At 32.4% G+C, this 18,961-nt stretch overlaps 1 protein-coding gene across 1 annotated transcript in view; it reads right to left on the bottom strand.

Annotated features, from left to right (window-relative positions):
* Positions 1-1,296: 1,296 nt before the first annotated feature.
* The window catches only part of LRRC69 (leucine rich repeat containing 69), a 94,648-nt gene continuing 76,983 nt past the window's right edge, over positions 1,297-18,961 (bottom strand). Inside the window, exons 7-8 of the mRNA XM_016147813.2 lie at positions 14,383-14,562; positions 1,297-1,741 (exon numbers count right to left, since the gene is read on the bottom strand). Of these exons, the coding sequence (XP_016003299.1) occupies positions 1,631-1,741; positions 14,383-14,562 (291 nt within the window). The 3' untranslated portion in view covers positions 1,297-1,630. The remainder of the gene's footprint in view (positions 1,742-14,382; positions 14,563-18,961) is intronic.

The following is an 18,961-nucleotide window of genomic DNA, read 5'->3' as shown; positions in this document are numbered from 1 at the left end:
TTCTCTTTCTGAGCTGCCTTGTCTCCTTGGTCATTCATTTCTCCACCTGGGTATTAATAGAAGTGTGTTCTGCTTTTTTTTTTTCCCCCAGAAAGAAGGTTTATTATATAAAGGTCTCTCTTTAGTCTGTTGCAGAGAAGACATTTTTCTTTTGGTTTCCAGTAGGTGGCATCTAAGCCTCTTCAATTCTTGTTTTATACAAAGTCTTACTAATGCTTTTTTAAAAAATAGATATTCAATCCCACTCACTACCCTCAATCTCAGTCCCTGTCAGTGTTAGTGACAGTTTCGGTAGCCTTTGCTCAAATTTCCCTGGGGATCCACAGTGTTAGGTCTGGGAAGATATGGTGGGAGTGGTCCTGTGGGTTAGGAGATGGGGGCTGTGGCTCAACCTCCACTTTGAAACTGAAGCTGGTAATTAATCAACTGTTGCTTCACTGCCATCCCTCTTTTCTTCATTCTGCCCTGATGTCTGGGCACTGCCTCTGTATGGAGCTCACAAATCTTTCAAGCATGACTGTTCAAGGAACCCACTGCATCTTCACCTATCCCCTTCATCCTGCAGGGAGCTCCGGCTGTGATAGGAAGCTTCTTTGCTTCTCTCAGTTTACTGCCTGAACTCCTCGGGGTTCTGATCTGTGGTTGCTCTTATGCTCAGATCACATGCTCAGATGTGCTGTTGTACAGGTTGGGTGTTTTTGGTTGAGTTTTACATTTTCAGCTCATTGTTGTTTCAAGGGGAGAGATCTAGGGACATTTCTTACTCTCCCATGTTTCTGACGTTAAGATTTTTTAAAACAAATTTCTAGGCCACACATTCCCCCATTTTTGATTCAGTAGTTTGGGGCGGGGCCAGATAATTTGCATTTCTAACAATTTATAAGTGATCTGGATGCCACTGGGAAAACTTCCAAAATCCACCGATCTGTGCAGTCTATACTATGTAGTTTTCCAACTATTTTTTCTCACTTTTCTGTTGTTGTTCAAAGAAAAAAAAAAAGCCAAATTCTCATTTCAGCACTACTGCCCTGCCTTCCGTCAGTTTCGTTTTTGAAAAAAAAAATTGAATCTTTAAAAGCAGGAACAAAGTGATGTTAGGAGTAACCAAGCTGGATTTCTAACCTCCTAATCCTTTTTAAGTGGAATGAAGTTTTCTTCTTTGTTAATAAAGTGTTAGCGTCTCTTAAAAGAGAAGAGCTCAGTTGAAATCATACAATTATGATACAACTGTGTAGCACTAAAAAGTGGTTCTTGTTCAACTATAAAACATACATTAAAAAATACATGTCTCCATCAAAGTCTCTTAATACTCTTAGTTTAATACTTAATACTAATGGTCATAAAATGACAGGAAAAAAATAACATTCACTTGCCACACAGATTTTTATTTTTCCATTTGTTATTTTGTTTCTAAGTTGAAGAAACAGCACATCTAGAGTCTAAAGAATCTAAAGATAGATTGCAATGCTTAAATTGGGATCTTTACAAGTAAATCATTTTTCTTCTTTTGCTTAATGTATTAACAAAGAGAAGAGACACAACAGCATGGAATCTTAATTAGGGCATAATCTGTGTGTGTAGAGTTGACAGCGAAAGTCATATGAGGCTCTAAATGAGCTTCTCACTTGCTCTACACTTGAGCAATTCCAAACAGGTTAGGGCCACGTTGACTAAAACATTTGTAAGAACAAATTAATATTCGAAGCGGTACTAGCTGTAGATTTCTGCTTATCTTCCAGTTCTAAAAAGTAAAAATTAAAAATAAAATTAGACAGTGTTCAGTAAATATTTTTAAATAAAGTAAATATTAGTTTTGATTGCTAAAGGATGTGCTATTCCATTTATGCTTGATTTGCTGTTTCCAACACACAAATAGACCAAACTAGATAAGAAAGGCATATTTGACACTAAATAAAATTCAAATGATAAAAGATCCACACTTTTATCCAAACAAATTAATATATTGTCTAGTTATAAAGTGTTTAGGATGAAGGTAAATCTACACAAACCTGACCTCTGTCCTATAGGAATGGTAAATGGATCAATCAACAGACATTTATTGAACATCCCAATAGTCATCTTGGTTTTGCCTGTGCAACATCTATTTCTCATGAAAATCAATCTTCCTAATACTCTTTGTTCACTGTCTGCAATTTTCATTAAAATCTTCACTGGCTGGGTTTCAGGAAAGTTGTTCAATACGTGGCTTGTTTTTGTCCTGCAAATATCTCTGACCTTACTTCTCAATGCACAAAATAAGTAATCGAAAACTCTATAATCCAAATTAGTGTACATGTCCTGACCACTAATATTAGAAATAATGGCAGCCACAAAACTTACGATTTTTATGCTTTACGAACAACTTCTGAACTCAACACAGCTCTCAGAGAGAGAATCCAAAACAGTCACACAACTACTAGTTTACTTGGTTGATAATGCTACTTAGTTTTATCATCACAATCCACTGCAAGAAATTTCATTACTGTTCTGTTCACTCTTCCGCAAAAGAACTTTGAGGACACATTTAAAGGTTCAAACATCTAAGCACAGTTATTAATCCATTTTGGAGAGAGTAACAGCTTTTCATCCCTGGTGATAAATCAGTTGGGAGCCAAAGTCATACATTAATCATATCACCTTTACATCCATCTCCAGCAGTGACCATGAAGTGCTCAAAGAATACATGGCACTATTTTAATGACAAAATATTTTAGATAAAGTTGAAAAATGGTACAAAATCAATACAAATCTGACTTCTTTTCTAGGAGGAAGTTTAATTTATCAATCAGCATTTACTGAAATTCCCAATGAGCATATTATTTTTTCCTGTTCCAGAATCTATTTCCCACTCTGCTGGAACAAAAGCCTACCTCTCCTTTGGAAAAACATCCCTTTTCCAATTTTAGTGCACATATTATAGGAGGGAGAAGACAACTGATCCACCTCTCTGGCTCAAGAAATAGCCGCATAACTCAGGCCAGCACATGACCCAAGACAGTCCAACAAAGCCAAAGAGCATCAGCAGTAAGGCTTTCTCTGGATCTATTAAGAGAGGGAAGCTTGCCCTCTATTGCCAGAGAGAATAATTTCGGGAGCCCCTACCTGAAAGCAAAATCAAAAAAAAATAAATAAAAGCTAAGACAATATGTAGAGAAGGACAAAAACCTGATAATAAATTTCGGTACCTGATCCCCAGCATAACTAAATACTCATCCAGGCCCATGCCCGGGCCTTCTTCGTTACTTGAATTAGTGTGTGAGTTGGGTTTCTTAAATTGCAACTAAGAATTCCGACAAAATAAAAACAACCTAAATCCTGAACTACAGAAATTGGCAAAGTCCAAAATAAAGATATATAAAAAACAATTCCTGACTCTGTTTCTTTTTTGCACCTATTTAGAAAGATAATACATAAACACATAAACACACACACACACACACACACACACACACACACACACACACACACACACACACCCCTAACTAGAAACATAGGCTTAACCCAATGATAGATTTTATGTGAGTGTTGAGAAGGGAGACACCACCATAGGCTGCATATTTAATAAGATTTCACATTGTAAGAAAATGGTGAGTCAGGTTTTGAAGAATGACTGGAATGTGACTTCCTGGAGAGACATGAAAAGACATTTTGAAAGGGTGAGCTATGAGAGCAAAAAGTTAGGATGTACATATTGTATTAAAGAAACAATACAGTATAAATAATAAATAAACCATAAAATGTTGAATCTTGGGATATCAATAACAAATACATTAGTGCAGGGGTAAAAAATTCATAAGTAGTTTTACAATGATAGACATATTACATATAGTATTTTCTTAATTTTCTTTTATTATTAGTTTCAAGTCTTATTAGTTTGTCTTATTGCTGTGGCTGAGACCATGTTATATATAGTAATTTAAATCTACTCTATAAAAGGTAATATTGATTAATTAGATTATATTTAACTGTTGAAGTTTATCCATATGCTTTTTAAAGGATGGTATTGAATATTAAATTCCTATGTCATTATTTATTTTTTAACATTTATTTTTTTATTCCCATCCACCTACCCCTCTCTCCTTTGGCAACAATCAGCTTGTTTTCTGTATCTATAGATTTGTTTCAATTTCATTTAATTTATTCAATTGTTTTAGGGGGATTTTTTCGATTCTACATATAAATTAAATCATATGATATTCATCTTTCTCTGTCTAACTTAATTCATTTAACATAATACCCTCTAGGTCCATCCATATTGTCTAAATAATAATAGTTCATTCTTTTTTATTGCTGAATAAAAGATTATATGTATGTGTATATATATATATATATATATATATAGAGAGAGAGAGAGAGAGAGAGAGAGAGAGAGATCACATTATATAAATAATCTTCTCTATCCAGTCATCTATTGATGGACATCTATGTTGCTTCCATATCTTGGCTACTACTAGTAATGCTGCAATGAATATAAGGGTGCATATAGTTTTTTAAATTAATATTTTTGTTGTCTTCAGATAGTTACCCAGAAGTGGAATTGCTAGGCCTTATGGCAACTCTATTTTCATTCTTTTTGAGAAATCTCTATATTATTTTCCATAGTGGCTATAATAATTTACCACCAACTGTTCCCCTTCCTCCACATCCTCACCAATATTTCGTGTTTATTGATTTATTGATGACAGCCATTCTGACAAGTGTGAAGTGACATCTCATTGTGGCTTTAATTTACATTTCCCTGATGATTAGTGATGTTGAGTATATTTTCATACATCCGTTGGTCATCTGTATGTCCTCTTTGGAGAAATATCTATTTAGGTCCTCTTAATTTCTCTTTCTGATCATTCATTATTGGTGTACAGAAACACAACAGATTTTTGAATATTGATTCTGTATCCTACGACTTTACTGAATTTATTTATTAGTTCTAATAGTTTTTTGTTGGTTCCTTTATGGTTTTCTGTATATAGCATCATGTCATCTTCAAATAATGAGAGTTTTACTTCTTTTCTGATTTGGATGCCTTTAATTTCTTTATTGTGTCTAATTACTGTAGCTAGGACTTCCAATACTATGTTGAATAGAAGTGGTGATAGTGGGAATCCTTTTCTTGTTCCTGACTTTAGAAGAAAGGCTTGTTTTTGGTTGTTTTATAATTCTCCTCTCTTTCTTTGTGGTTTGCTATGTTTTTTGGTTTTTGGTTTTTTTTTTTTAGTGTTTTGTTTGGGTTCCTTTTTCTTTGTTTTTTTGTGTATCTTTGTAGATTTTTGGTTTATGGTTACCATGAAGGTTATATATATCATTCTATATTTATAGCAGTCTCTTTTAAGCTGAAGGGCATTTAAGTTCAAATATGTTCTATAAGGACTACGTTTTTACTCCTTCCTCCTCCATGTTATTGATGTCATACTTCAGATCTTTTTGTATTGTGTATTTCCTATTTATTGTAGTTCGAGTCAAGTTTGATACTTTTTTCTTTTGACCTTTGTAGTAGCTTTTCAAATGTCTGATTCGCTGTATTTATTAAATATTTAGGTTTACCTGTGGCTGAGTTTTGAAATTGTGCTGGGAGAACTCGTGACAAAAACTGAACGCTAAATGGGGTCTTTTCCCCTTCCTCATCCAACCAGTTATTCCTGTCTAATTTCATCTAGAAATTTCATCTACAAGGCCATAAAAATAAACTATGCTACATACACTTCACTTAGCTCTCATTTAAGAAACTAGTGCAGAGATTAGAGCCATTAACCAAGAAGAGAAAGTTATAAAAAGAAAGACAAACATAAACAAAGGAAGCAATTAGGGCCATACAATTATTCAATTTACTTTGTCTAGTTTCTCCATGAGATGAAAAGTTTTAATGGAAACTATTAAAGGCATTTTCTATTTTTACTGTGGTTTTAGCCATTTCCCTTGTGTCATTAAGAAATCTCATGGGCGAAGTTTGGGTTGGCTCTTGTTGCAAACGAGAATGCAATGTGTCTGTGTCCCTCTTTTCCCTTTTGGGGGGTATTATTGTTAAATTAATTAGAGTTAAATGCTTTGTTTAGCTTTTTAGGAGATTATTTTACCAAAGGTCATTATCGGTCTTGCATTGAATATGTCACTTTGCTTGTGATTATTCTCTAACTTAATAATTATATTCCTATTATATCTCTCAGAGCTATGAATTGTTTCCTGAAAATTTTACTAAGAAAAATGGACTCAATATAATTCCTTGGTGACATATAATTCCATATATAGTCACTGGACTCAATAATGTTTGCATGTAAAAAAGGAGTCTCTAATACCTTATCTCTTGATATCAATTAAATATCTATTTTTGTTTGTATACAAGAGTATGACATATGTCTATTTGAAATGAGCATGTTATAAAGGGATAATGACATACCCTCTTATAAAGAACATGTCTTCACAAACTTCAATTAACAAAACTTCATGACTCTGTCAAAGATAATCACTGCTTTGCTCATTGTTTATAGATAGATATTGAGACACCAAAAGATACTTTTTGTCAAGTCAAGGTCAAAAGGTCTATGATTGGACATGTTTTCATTTCGAAAACATATCTTTTTAGAAAAAACTTTAAATTGTGAAAATATTATATTAAAGTCCAATTTTTACTCTTAACTATTTACAGTGAAATACAGGAATTAAGAGAAAATAATTTCTAAAGTAAATAAACATACAGTTATAATCTCTCCCTGTTTTGGGGAAAAGAAGTTTTGTACTTTGAGTTTAAATATGCATGTTTACTAAATTTTATATTTGTTGAATAGTATAATTAAGAGATTTTTTAAAAAATCATTCAACATATCCCTCGGTGATAACCACCGTCATATTTTAAAGTCTGAGAAGTCAAAAATTATCAAAATATATATTTTTCTCACAGAGTATAAAGTAAACCTTTGGATAAGCATTTTGAAACCCAAGGAATAGAAAAAAAGAAGAGTAAGATTGTTTTCTGTTTTCTCAGGTAAAAGTATCATGATAAGCAGGATAACAGCACCCAAAGATGTTAATGTCTTAATACGAACCTGTGAATATGTATGTTACCTTACATGGCAAAGAAACTATGCAGGTGTGGTTAAGTTAAGGACCATGAGATGGGGATGATTTCAAGGTGGACTCAATTCAATCACAACAATTATTAAAAATGGAAGAAGGAAGCAGAATATGAGGTCCAAATGATGTGATGTGAGAACTAGATGTATCAATGCTGGCTTTGAGGATGGAGGAAGGAGATCGTGAGCTAAAAAGAAGAAAATGGAGTTTCCTCTAGAGCCTTCAGAAAGAAATGTAGCCCTGCTGACATCTTGATTTTAGCTCAGTGAGACTCATATTGGACTTTCGATGTACTAAACTGTAAGATAACACATTTTTGTTGTTTAGACACCAAGTTTATGGCAATTTGTTATAGCAGTATTAGAAAGCTAATACTGGTATTATGTTCCAAATTAACAGTACCATGAAAAGCATGACTATTATAGCCTTTCCCCCCCTTTAAAAATCAAGGCATTTTGAAGCTAGAAGAGACTTTGGTTTAATTCTTTTATTGTACAGATAAAGAAACTAGTCCACATATGATGAGAAGGAATGTGAATTACCTTAGGCCTCATATTTCAAGGCAGAGACAGGACTAGAATCTAAGTTCACTAAATTTTAGATCGGTGTTAGTCATAGTATGTCTCTCAGCTTCTTTCACCAATGTAGGGTTTTGATTATATAATAATTTGCAGAACTGTTTGGAAGAATGAACAGTTGTTAGAAAGTGCACATATTTTCAAATGATGTGTAGAAGTATATTGCTTCGCTCTTCTCATCTGTCACTAATTGAGAGTTAAACATATTCACCTGAATACCCACATATCACTTAAAACTTAACCTGTCTAAGATTAAACTTAGGGTCTTGCTTTTTAAATTAGTTCGCTCTGGAATTTTCTGGTTTTCTCCTTTACACCTCTCTGAGGTTTCACATATCTAATCAACCAACAAGATCTGATGCCATTCCCTTCTCATGGTCCTTCCCTTTTTTTGCATTTCTACTGCTATAAATTATACCCACACTAGGCAACCACTCTAATAGGTCTGTTTCTTTCAGCTTCTCTTCTCTTCCGGCTCCAATTAATCCAGCACAGTACTTCCAAATGATTCCTTCTAAAGTACATCTTTATATAATTGACTTGCCCCCACACCTTCAATAGGATTCCATTTCCAAACAAGATCAAGTTCAAACTCCTTATTCTATTGTTTGACAGGTTTATAGGATTTGATCCCAATTCTTTTATAATATTGCCTCCTTCTCCTCCCATCTATAAACCAACTGAATTAATTCATTGCCCTATGATTCATTCTCCTACATTTCACTCTCTTCTCCTAAAATATTCTCTCTGCTTCCTTTTCTGTGTATCTGAATTCTACCTATGTCAAGGCCCTGTACAACAGGTTCCAATATCTTTTGGCAGATAACCTACAGTAATCTCACCTTCCATTTTGAAGTCCCAAAGCATTTGATCTCTACTACTCATTTAAAATTCACTTTGCATTGCTAGTGTCTTTTACATCTTTAAAGTTTAAACTCTTTATTTTAAATCATTGGAACAAACTAGGTCCCTTACTTATTTGCATTGTCCTTCAAACCCAGTTTCCTGATAAAGCAGGCCCTCAAATATTTATGAATAGATGGAAAATAATTTTTTTAATCCAGGGTAAATGTTCATAATGACAACTCTTCCATATCAGCAATGATAAGCATCAGCAGTTAGCACTATTTTAAAGTCAACTTCTCTATTTAGGAAGTATAACCATACGTTCAGATTTTCCCAGGACTGTCCTGGTTTCTTGATGTTTTTCCAGCTATTAATAATGTACACTTTCACTCTCAAAAGCATCTTAACTTAGATGATACATTATATGGTCATCCCACCCTTAAGGTAGTTTGGACTGTGGTAATGACAGAAACCAGAAAGAAAATCCTGCTCATATTCCAGTTACCCATCCAGCTAAGTAGTATTCTCTCCCACACAGAATGATCATTCTCTCCAGCAACACCTCTGCATAATTAATGTTATTTAAATTTCACATAGAAGGTTCAAACATTTCGGTGGTACACAGCTTTAGATTAATGTATTGAAGTTGAATCAACTTAAGATAAAAACCATAGATAATTAAATATAACTGACTACCAGCAGTTTAGAAATCCTCATACACTGCTGGTAGGAATGTAAATTGGTGCAGTAACTATGGAAAACAGTATGGAGGTTCCTCAAAAAATTAAGACTAGAATTACTATATAATTCAACAATGTCTTTTCTGGGTATCTACCCCCAAAATTTGAAAACATTTTATTAGTAAAGATATATGCACCCCAATGTTCACTGTGGCATTATTTATGGTGTCCAAGACATGGAAACAATAGAATTGTCCTTCAATAATGATTGGATAAAGAAGATGTACATATATACAATGGAATATTGCTCAGCCATAAGAAAAAATACTGCTGTTTGTGACAACATAGATGGATCTTGAGAGTATTATGCTAAGTGAGATAAGTCAAGTAAAAAAAGTTGAGAACCATATGATTTCACTTAATGTGGAATATAAAACTGAAAGCAACAAATGAACAAGACAAATAAATAAAAACTCATAGACACAAACAACAGTTTAATGGTTACCAAGGGGAAAGAGGGTGGGAGGAGTTAGAAGTAGTCAAGACATAATGTGTGAGTTCATTAATACTGTAATTGTTTTTGCCATTTTCTGAATAAAATAAAAAACATTCATACCATTTCAATTTTTCTGAACAATAAATACATGTTAATTTTGTGACTGTTTAGAATTAGAAATGTGATATTTTCTGATCCTCTTAGTGCTTAATGCATATTAAATTGACTAACTACTGCATAAATGTTTTAAAACCTACATGCATTTTCCCAGTTGACTGGTTGAAGTGATCAGTTTCATAGATGAATGTCAGCAGTATCTAAACAACAACTTTTTACTGCAAAGTAAGACATTTCACTATAAGTAATGAGTAAAATTATTAAATATAATCTTATATTATGTTTTATTACTGGTAGCTTGTCATAGAAAAAGGAATTAAATGTTGTAAGCTTTCATTTATTTTCATAGAGTAAATCAGCATTTTCACTCATCTATAGTAAACCCTATTCAATCTAATCTCTTTCAAGGATAATTTTAATTATCTCATTCAACATATGTTCCAAACTGTTCCCTTCCTAAATCTTCAATTTTAAAAGAATTCTTGGCAATGTTAAGTTCAACTAACGTAATTACACAAAATGAAAACTATCAAATGCATATCTTGGGCATGGGATCACGCAAGTGTTTGGAAAGGATTTTATGAAACTATTTAGGTTACCTCTAAGTCACTAATTCAAATATGGTCCAAGTTGGTAGTAACCAAAAGAGTTTAATTTTTGCTGCTCTTTCAAAGATTTACATATGATTAGTAGTTAATACTTAAACATTAATTATATTTAAATTATTGATAATTCTGTAATTGCTAAGAACTAACTGAACTCAAATGGCAAAGGCTATAATGTTTGGAAAAAGATAAGCATCTAGATGAATTATAACAAATGTGAATACCTGAGATTGAGTAAAATTTTTTATCAATTATTTTCCAATTCTCATCTCCTTGTTTTGTAAGATAAGCTTGACATAATTTCATATTAGCCTAAATAAAGGCAATTATAATTTGATATTTTTTTGGTTGTTTCCAGTTATTTTATGTCAAGAATAAAGATCCATTTGTTATCAAGTGCCTCCCTCCTTCAACTGTTCCTTCAGGTGGTAAATCTTGTCAGAAACAACATTCTGTAAAGCTCAAAAGGATAACCAATATCGGCACTATCATATGCGTTCTTTCTTCATGATACAGTACTTACTCTACAGGTTAACATTTTCTAAGTTAGTTCCTGAAAAAATAATTTTAAAATCAATTTTTTTTAATAGAAAGTAGGCTTCTAGGCAACTAGTTTTTGTATAATCTCTCTCTGGTTAACTGGAAAAGCAACATAAAACCTTAAAGGTATATAAAAGCATCTGTTTACCAACATGGTTAATCTGATTATCATACTAATGCATTTTGTGCATATTTTGTCTCTAAAAACAGGGAACTAAACAATATCATTAAAGTAAGATGTTTTAAATGCCAAGCACCTGGTAATGTATTTTCCAGTCTAAAATTTCTTTACCCAATTTTTAATAATTTTAAAATATTCTTAAATTATTTAGCATAATTTATAAGTTCATACTGTATACTTACTCTAATTCTATTGTCATATACTTTTATCACTGTTATATATTTACTAAATGTTACTTTTGTTTAATTTTTTAAAATTATTTTAATATGGCTAGAAACAATGGCAATTCCAAAGCAAAACAAGTTTCCTTTAAAAATTTTTCTTCTCACAATTTTCTGACACTCCCATGTCTTTGCCTATTGATTTATCGAGGCATATAACTCTAGACTTTGAGTCATTTTCCTCTTAGTGCTTTGATGACATTATATCACTTTTTTCTGACATCTGCTTTTAGTCCATTGTCATTTTTTTGTACATGATCTAGTTTCTTAAGATTTTATCTTCAGCTCTTAATAGTTGCTCTTTGGTAGTATACACTTTTACCAAAAAAGTGTCCAGGTATGGATTTGTCTAGGTCTTATTTATTCTGCTTGGCACTCTTTGTGCTTTTTCAGTGTGACGTATCATATATTTCATCAGTACTTGAAAATTTTCTGCCATTAGTAAGAATTCACATCCAGGTCTTGGTTAATTTTCTTAACCACTTATTTTTATATAATCTTATGCCACTTTATTGCTGCTTTTATAATGCACTCATATGTAATTGATAAAAAATATATTCTGACTTCCCTTTTAGCTTTTAAAATGAAATTATACAGATGCCGAATCTCTTTATTGTTTTTTTCAGTGATGACTAATGCTAACCTGCATGTATGCTTGTGTGTGTATGTATGTGTGCGCACAAAATCCTGTAAGAAAATTCTTTAATTTATGTAGCTTGAATACCAGTGGTTCTATGTTCTACTCCACAAGTCAACAGAGGAAAAGCCTCATCTTTCTTTCATATGACAGTTTTTGAAATACATGAAGGGAACTGTTATGAATAATTATATCACCATCAATAAATTTATTTGCACTTTCTCTTATGGTTCAAAATTAAAATGTGCATATTATTGTGCTATCATGATATCGGGAAGCATAAGCTAAAGTCCTAATTCTGTTATTTCAAAGATTTGAAATATGTGAACAAGTTACTTAACTTACTTAGTTGCTTCAATTGTGAATGGAGACAATGAAAACCAAGTCACGAAGTTAATACGAGGATCTGGAACTCATTGTACTCAAAGGTCGCCTCCTCAGGAAAGTTTCCCCAAGTTTCCTGCTATACCCTTAATCCTTGTGTCCTCCCAAAATTTGTATGTTGTAATCCTTATGACTAACATGATGGTATTATGGGGTGGGCCTTGGGGGGTTATTAGGTCATGAGAGTAAGGCCCTCATGATTGAGAATAGTGTCCTTATAAAAGTGGCCCACAGTGTTCCTTATCATTTTCAGCCATGTGAGGATACAAGAAGTCCATGACTCAAAAGAGGCCCCCCCACCCAACCATGCTGGCACCGTGATCTTAGACTTCCAGTCTCCAGAACTATATAAATAAATATCTGTTGTTTATAAGCCACCCAGTCTGTTGTATTTCATTTTAGCAGTCTGAGTAGACTAAAACACCTCCTAAGTATCCATTTGCTCTGTCTATGACTCTATAGCATGGGTATATAATGCCTTACTATAATCTTATAATATTGTATTTTAATAAACAGTCTATGATTTCCCCAATGGCATGGACTGTGTCTTATTCATCTTTGGACCCCAAGAGCCTAGCATAGTACCTTGCATATAGTAAGTACCTATTTAAGGTATGGAAGGTAAAATATATGTAAAAGTAATTTTGGAAGTGGAAAGCACTATCATTATCCATTTTATAATTGTTTAAAAACTTTTGTACCTCTCTTTTTTACTTTTTCAGTCCTTTAAAGTAATAGAACAGATCAGGCTCATCATGCAGTAAACAAATTCCAGTCTTTTTAATTCCTTAAAATAGGTAGCGCATAATCAAAACATTAAACTCTTCCTGAATTGGCATACAACATAGACTAATTTTAAATTCTATCTTCTACTAGCTCCTTCCACAGCCTACAATCATGCAAATGTTTACCCATCCTCAAAATCTTTCCTCAAGCCTTCCTCGCCCTCCAAGGAATAACCTATTACTTTCTACGTTTTACCATCTACATTTTGTGGAGATTAGTCAAGACTTGCTAGCTAGTTAGCCTTCTGATCAATACAACCTGCTTTCAATCCTCCCTGTGAATAACACAGAAGGATATCATCTTCCTCCCCCAATTTTCCAGTCCAGTTTTTCCTCCTCAGCTTTGAATCTCTCAAGTTGGAGCCTTTAATTAACTCATCTTTGAGACCATAATGGAGTAGTACTATTGAAAACAGATTGCAGGTTCCTCAAAAAATTAAAAATAAAACTAAAAATATTATCCAGCAATCCCACTTCTGAGCATATATCCAAGGACATTGAAATCAGGATCCCATAGAATTATTGCACTCTTGTGTTCACTGCAGCATTCAACACAATAGCCAAGATACAGAAACAGCCTAAGTGTCTTGTCAATGAATGAATAGATAAAAACTATGTGTTATTTATACCATGGAATATTATTCAGTCATGAGAAAGAATGAAATACTGCTATTCACAACAACTTAGATGGACCTTGAGGGCATTATACTATGTGAAATAAGTCAGATAGAGAAAAACAAATGCTGTATGATCTCATTTATATGTGGAATCTGAAAAGATGAATGCAGAGAAACAGTAAAGTAGTGCTTACCATGAGTTGGGGTGGGGGAAATGGAAAAATACTGGTCAAAAATTATAAGCTTCCAGTTATAAAATTAACAAGTTTTGGCATCTAATGTACAGTATTGTGGTTATAACTAATAATACTGAATGTCGCTAATAGATCTTAAGTGTTCACGCCATACACACACACACACACGCACACCAATAATAACTCTGTGATGGGAAGGAGGTGGAAGCTAATACTATGGTGGTAATCATTTTGCAGTTTATAAATGTATTCATTCAATACATTGTACACTTAAATCTACATAATGTTATGTGTCAATTATATCTCAGTAAAGCTGGGAACACATTATACTATCATAGAAGTCAATTCTTAGATACAAATCTAGATAGCATTGGTTGATTTAGATAAAGATAAGAGTAGGTCTTATGCTCATATTCACACAAAAAGCACCATTTACCTTTGATGGTGGAACAAATTCAACACATTCCAACCATGTGGTTAAAAAGGACTTTCCACACATTGTACATTTTCTTCCCCGAGAGATTATGTTCCTGACTTGTGGATACCATGCTATGGCTTGCATTAGGAAAGGATTCTTTTCTGCTAGCTGATTCATTATAAATCTTGATGTTATTTCCTAGATTCAAAAAAATATATAGTTCCTCAGATAATTTGCAAAATAGCTGTTTTGTATTACATTAATTTGCATTTCACTGATTTGTATTTTTGGCTTATTCCTCACAGTTTCTGTTATTTTTTTATAGTATATAAAATGAATTATATTGTCAATGACTAGTATTGTAAATAAGTTTAGTTTTTGACAATGTAAGAAAAGCAACTTACTTCCATTGTAATATTTCTGTCTCTTACATACAGGAATCCAAGTTATAATAAGTTTACATTATTAGATAAAGTTTAGTTCAAATTTTGTACCTCTCATTACAACAAGCAAAAACTGTACAAATATTCAGACTGAACTGGGAAACCGACTATTATATTTACTAATGTCTAAATCCTTACTGCTAAAATTGTAGATCATGGACCAGTAGAATTTGTATCACCTGGAAGCTTATTAAAAATTCAGAATCTCATCTGCATTCCAAACCTACTGAATCAGAATCTGCAATTAATAAGGTTCCCCCACATAATCCTTTTGCATATTAAAGTTTGAAAAGTATTAGTCTTAGTTAGCTACTGTATTACGTACCTCAATAGAGCCATGTTGGTAAAGAGTACTAATTTCTATTAACCACATCTCTGAATTAAACTAGTATTAAACCTATCCACATAGACATTCCAGAAACTTCACTTTAGGTAATAATAATATTAAATAATAAAAGGGGTGGTGAGGAAATACAAGCTGACTTTCACCATTACCATCAAGAACATCGTTATCTTAAAGTAAACTCTAATTATGTAATACTTAAAATAAAATCTTCACTAACCAAGCAAACAAAATGAACATTTAATTTACTCCATCAATGGCCCCCATTGTTTATGCCAGTAGCTGGAAGCCCTGTATAAATGTTACATAAACAGTGGATGAATTTTAAATGTAAATAAGTATGTGAAACCTTTTCTGGTCGAAGTAAAAGATTTATCAGTGGTATTAAAGTAGTTTACATCAATCTCTGATAGGAATCTTTGGGAATACCTATATATGTACGTAAATTATCTTTCACTCATTCACCCAACAAAAGTAACAACAAAAATCATGTCTCCTATTTCTTATTACTCTGTCCCTTCCATTTAACAAGCATCTAGAAAAGCTGCCTTTATACAGCAAATGCCCTGAGCATGGGTTCCTTAAATGTCTGATCCTTCAACAGCATAACTTTCTACTCATTTAAGCTCATTCTCCTGGGTGGTTGATTACATTGTTTTTTCTAGAAAAAAATGACATAACTGAGGTCATCCTCTCTGAAAAAATTACCCTTTCGCACTAATATTAACTACTAAATTAGATGTCTATTATTACCCTTTCTTTACCTATTTACACAGAACACAGCTTGTGATTCTGAATGAGGTATGTTTTTAGCTACAAGAATTCAAAGTGTAGGTCTCACTATAAAGCTGCAGAAAACTAATAGACAACGATTCACGCACCCAAATATCAGAATTTGCTGAAATACATGGGACCTATAAATAGGCCACAATTCACACAGTTCACATTTTTCATTTATAATTTTTGGAACCAAACATATTTGTTGCACTTAGTATGTCTCTTGACAACTCTTATAGTACTCATTATTTATATTCTCCTAGTTGCTGTCAATGTGTTGCTTTGGAAGAATAACATATACCATTGAAATATAAAGTTATTATTTGAAAACGTGAGTATATATAAGATTCAATTGGCATGACCAATAGTATTTTTTAAGGTACCTCTTAAAGATATGTGCAATGCAGTTTTTGTGAATATACAACTTAATGGTTGCCTAATACCAATGCTATTTTAAAGTCAAAATATATCTTTTATGGACAAATAAATCATTCCTCTAGAATATTTTGTATGTTCTTTTGTTAGAATATTTTTTAGTTAACTATATGTAGGTAACTATATATAACTATGTTTAAGCTATCAGATTAAAATTAGTTTCAGGTGTATTCTTTTATTTTTCCTTACATATAATGATTTAATTTGAATTATAAAACTATCTACATACAAATTATATTTATGTAAATATAAAATACATAATATTTAAAAACAAATATGAATCCTTAGAAGGAATAATTAATTTTGGAACTATAGTATAATCAGTTGCCATTCAGTATATGATAGACACTAAAACATAGCATCAAGAGCAAAGATTCTCTTTCATGGTCGTATCAATAAATAGGAGCAAATTCAGGTTCTATGACGTACTAGCTCTGTGACTCCATTTGGACAAGTCCTTAACTTCTCTGATCTTGAATAATTCACCTATAAAACAGGGATATTCTTCCAATATTATCACAGTTCAAAGAATTAAATTAGATAGCATGAGTAAAACTTAGTCTGGCATTTACTGATGTAGTATATTCTGGCTGATATTTTGTTATAATATAGTTATCAACATTAAATTAGTTCACAAACATCTGAGGTGAAAAAAAATGTTTAAAATTCTTAACCAATACATAGCCTGAATCAGAGTCCTATAATTCTTTAACAGTTCAAGTAGTTTAATCAGTAATGTTAACCGACAGAAATGATTTTTAATTTAAGTACAAATATGAAATATACAATGAATTTGTCACCTTTCTAAGAAAAATTCATAGAGTTACTTTTAAAAAGTACCCAAATCATTCTTGCCATGGAGTGCACCCTTATAAGACCACCAACACACTGGGTTAACTGCTGCTAATCCAGCTCCATCCACAAATCAGGACCACCTCCAACCAGGGATTACCCCTATTTCCTTTTCCCTCACCTCAGGTAGCCCCTTTTTGAAGCACTATTACAACATAGAGTCTGGAATCCAGTTGCTGAGGTTGGCTTCATCATCCTAACATTTACCAGCTCTATGAAACTACACAACTTATTTAAACACTCTGGGACTCAGTTTATCTATAAAAGGGGGACAATGATGGTACCTACCTTTTAAAGGTTATTGGAGGATTAAATTAACTCATTTTTGTTAAGTGCTTAGAATGATGTCTTGCTCATATTAAGTTTTACATGTGTTAGTTTTTATTATTGTTATTGTTGATATTATCTGAAATGCTTAATTCAAGGAGAACAAATTGGTTATAAGGACTTAAACAAATTAAATACTGTAATTTTTAAAACCATTTACAATTAAATTTCTAATAGATTTTTTCACACAAAAATAGAAAATAATACTGTTCATGGAAATACAGATGATTCTATCAAAGGGAATTTGAAATGAGTTAATCAAACTTTAAAAGATGACAATTCTTTGACCAAGCAATTTCACTCATAGGGATAATATGGACATGAGAAATTTGCTGAGGATAGTCATTGTTTATAAAGGCTAGAAAGCCAGAAAATAATTAATAATCTAAACAGCTAATAGTGGGGAAGTAGGTAAAAACACTATGCTATAATCATATATTTAAAAATGTTGTATATATCAATAAAAGAGATCATAGATTTATTTTTTATTGATTAGAAAGGTATTTACAATATTTCGAGGTGAAAAACAAGTAACCAGCATGCGGAGTTTGAACTCATCTTTAATAAAAAAAAACTTCTGGATTCATGGAAAGTTCTAGCAAAATAAATGTCAGAGAATAGTGGTAATATTTCTGCATAGTGGATTTCTGATTATTTTTATCAACTTCTATTGTTTTTTTCCTATAATTTCTCTAAAAGAGCTTGAATTATTTTTGTAATAAAATTTTCTTTTAATTAGTATGGCATTAAAACTAATTTTTATTTTCTTCCTTGCTCATCTGTATGTTCTCGTTTTCTGTATTAAACATATATTATTTATGTAACAAAGGAAAATATTATTTTAAAAAAAACTTAACCATTGAACAAAATTGGTTGTTTCCTGCATCCAGGAAACTTTAATCCTACACAATTCTTGAAAATCTTAAGACAATCCTCCTTGTTCAGTTATATAAAGACTTAAAAGGACATGAGAAGTTCAAATTCATAATCGAGACATACTCAAATGTGGGAATATCTGTGAACTTTAACTCATCTAACACCAAAGGGCAAACAAAGAGAGTCCACTAATATGCTTTCCTATTCCTTCTTTTAATATCACTAACTTTCTTAACTAAAGTGAACATGATTTCTGGATCATATTCATTCATCCACTAGGAAATGAGGTCAAGTAAAAAGGGATAGAAGAGGTAAAAATCCCAGTAAGAACAAATCAAATACATTTTTAGATTTTACACACACACACAGAAACACACACACACACACGCACACGCACACATACGTGTGCGTGTGCATGTGTGTGTGTGTGTGCATGGCAAGGTGTAAACAAATTTCTCTCTTTTCTTTTTTTCCAAGAAAATGTTTCCATTTCTTTGAATTTAGTCATTCTGGAAATGAGATAGGATTATACTGAATTCTGCAA

Source organism: Rousettus aegyptiacus, unplaced genomic scaffold (genome assembly GCF_014176215.1).
Source record: "Rousettus aegyptiacus isolate mRouAeg1 unplaced genomic scaffold, mRouAeg1.p scaffold_m13_p_15, whole genome shotgun sequence".
NCBI classification, from domain to species: Eukaryota; Metazoa; Chordata; class Mammalia; order Chiroptera; family Pteropodidae; genus Rousettus; species Rousettus aegyptiacus.
The sequence above is the reverse complement of the archived record's forward strand: the minus strand, read 5'-3'. Positions and strand labels throughout refer to the sequence as shown.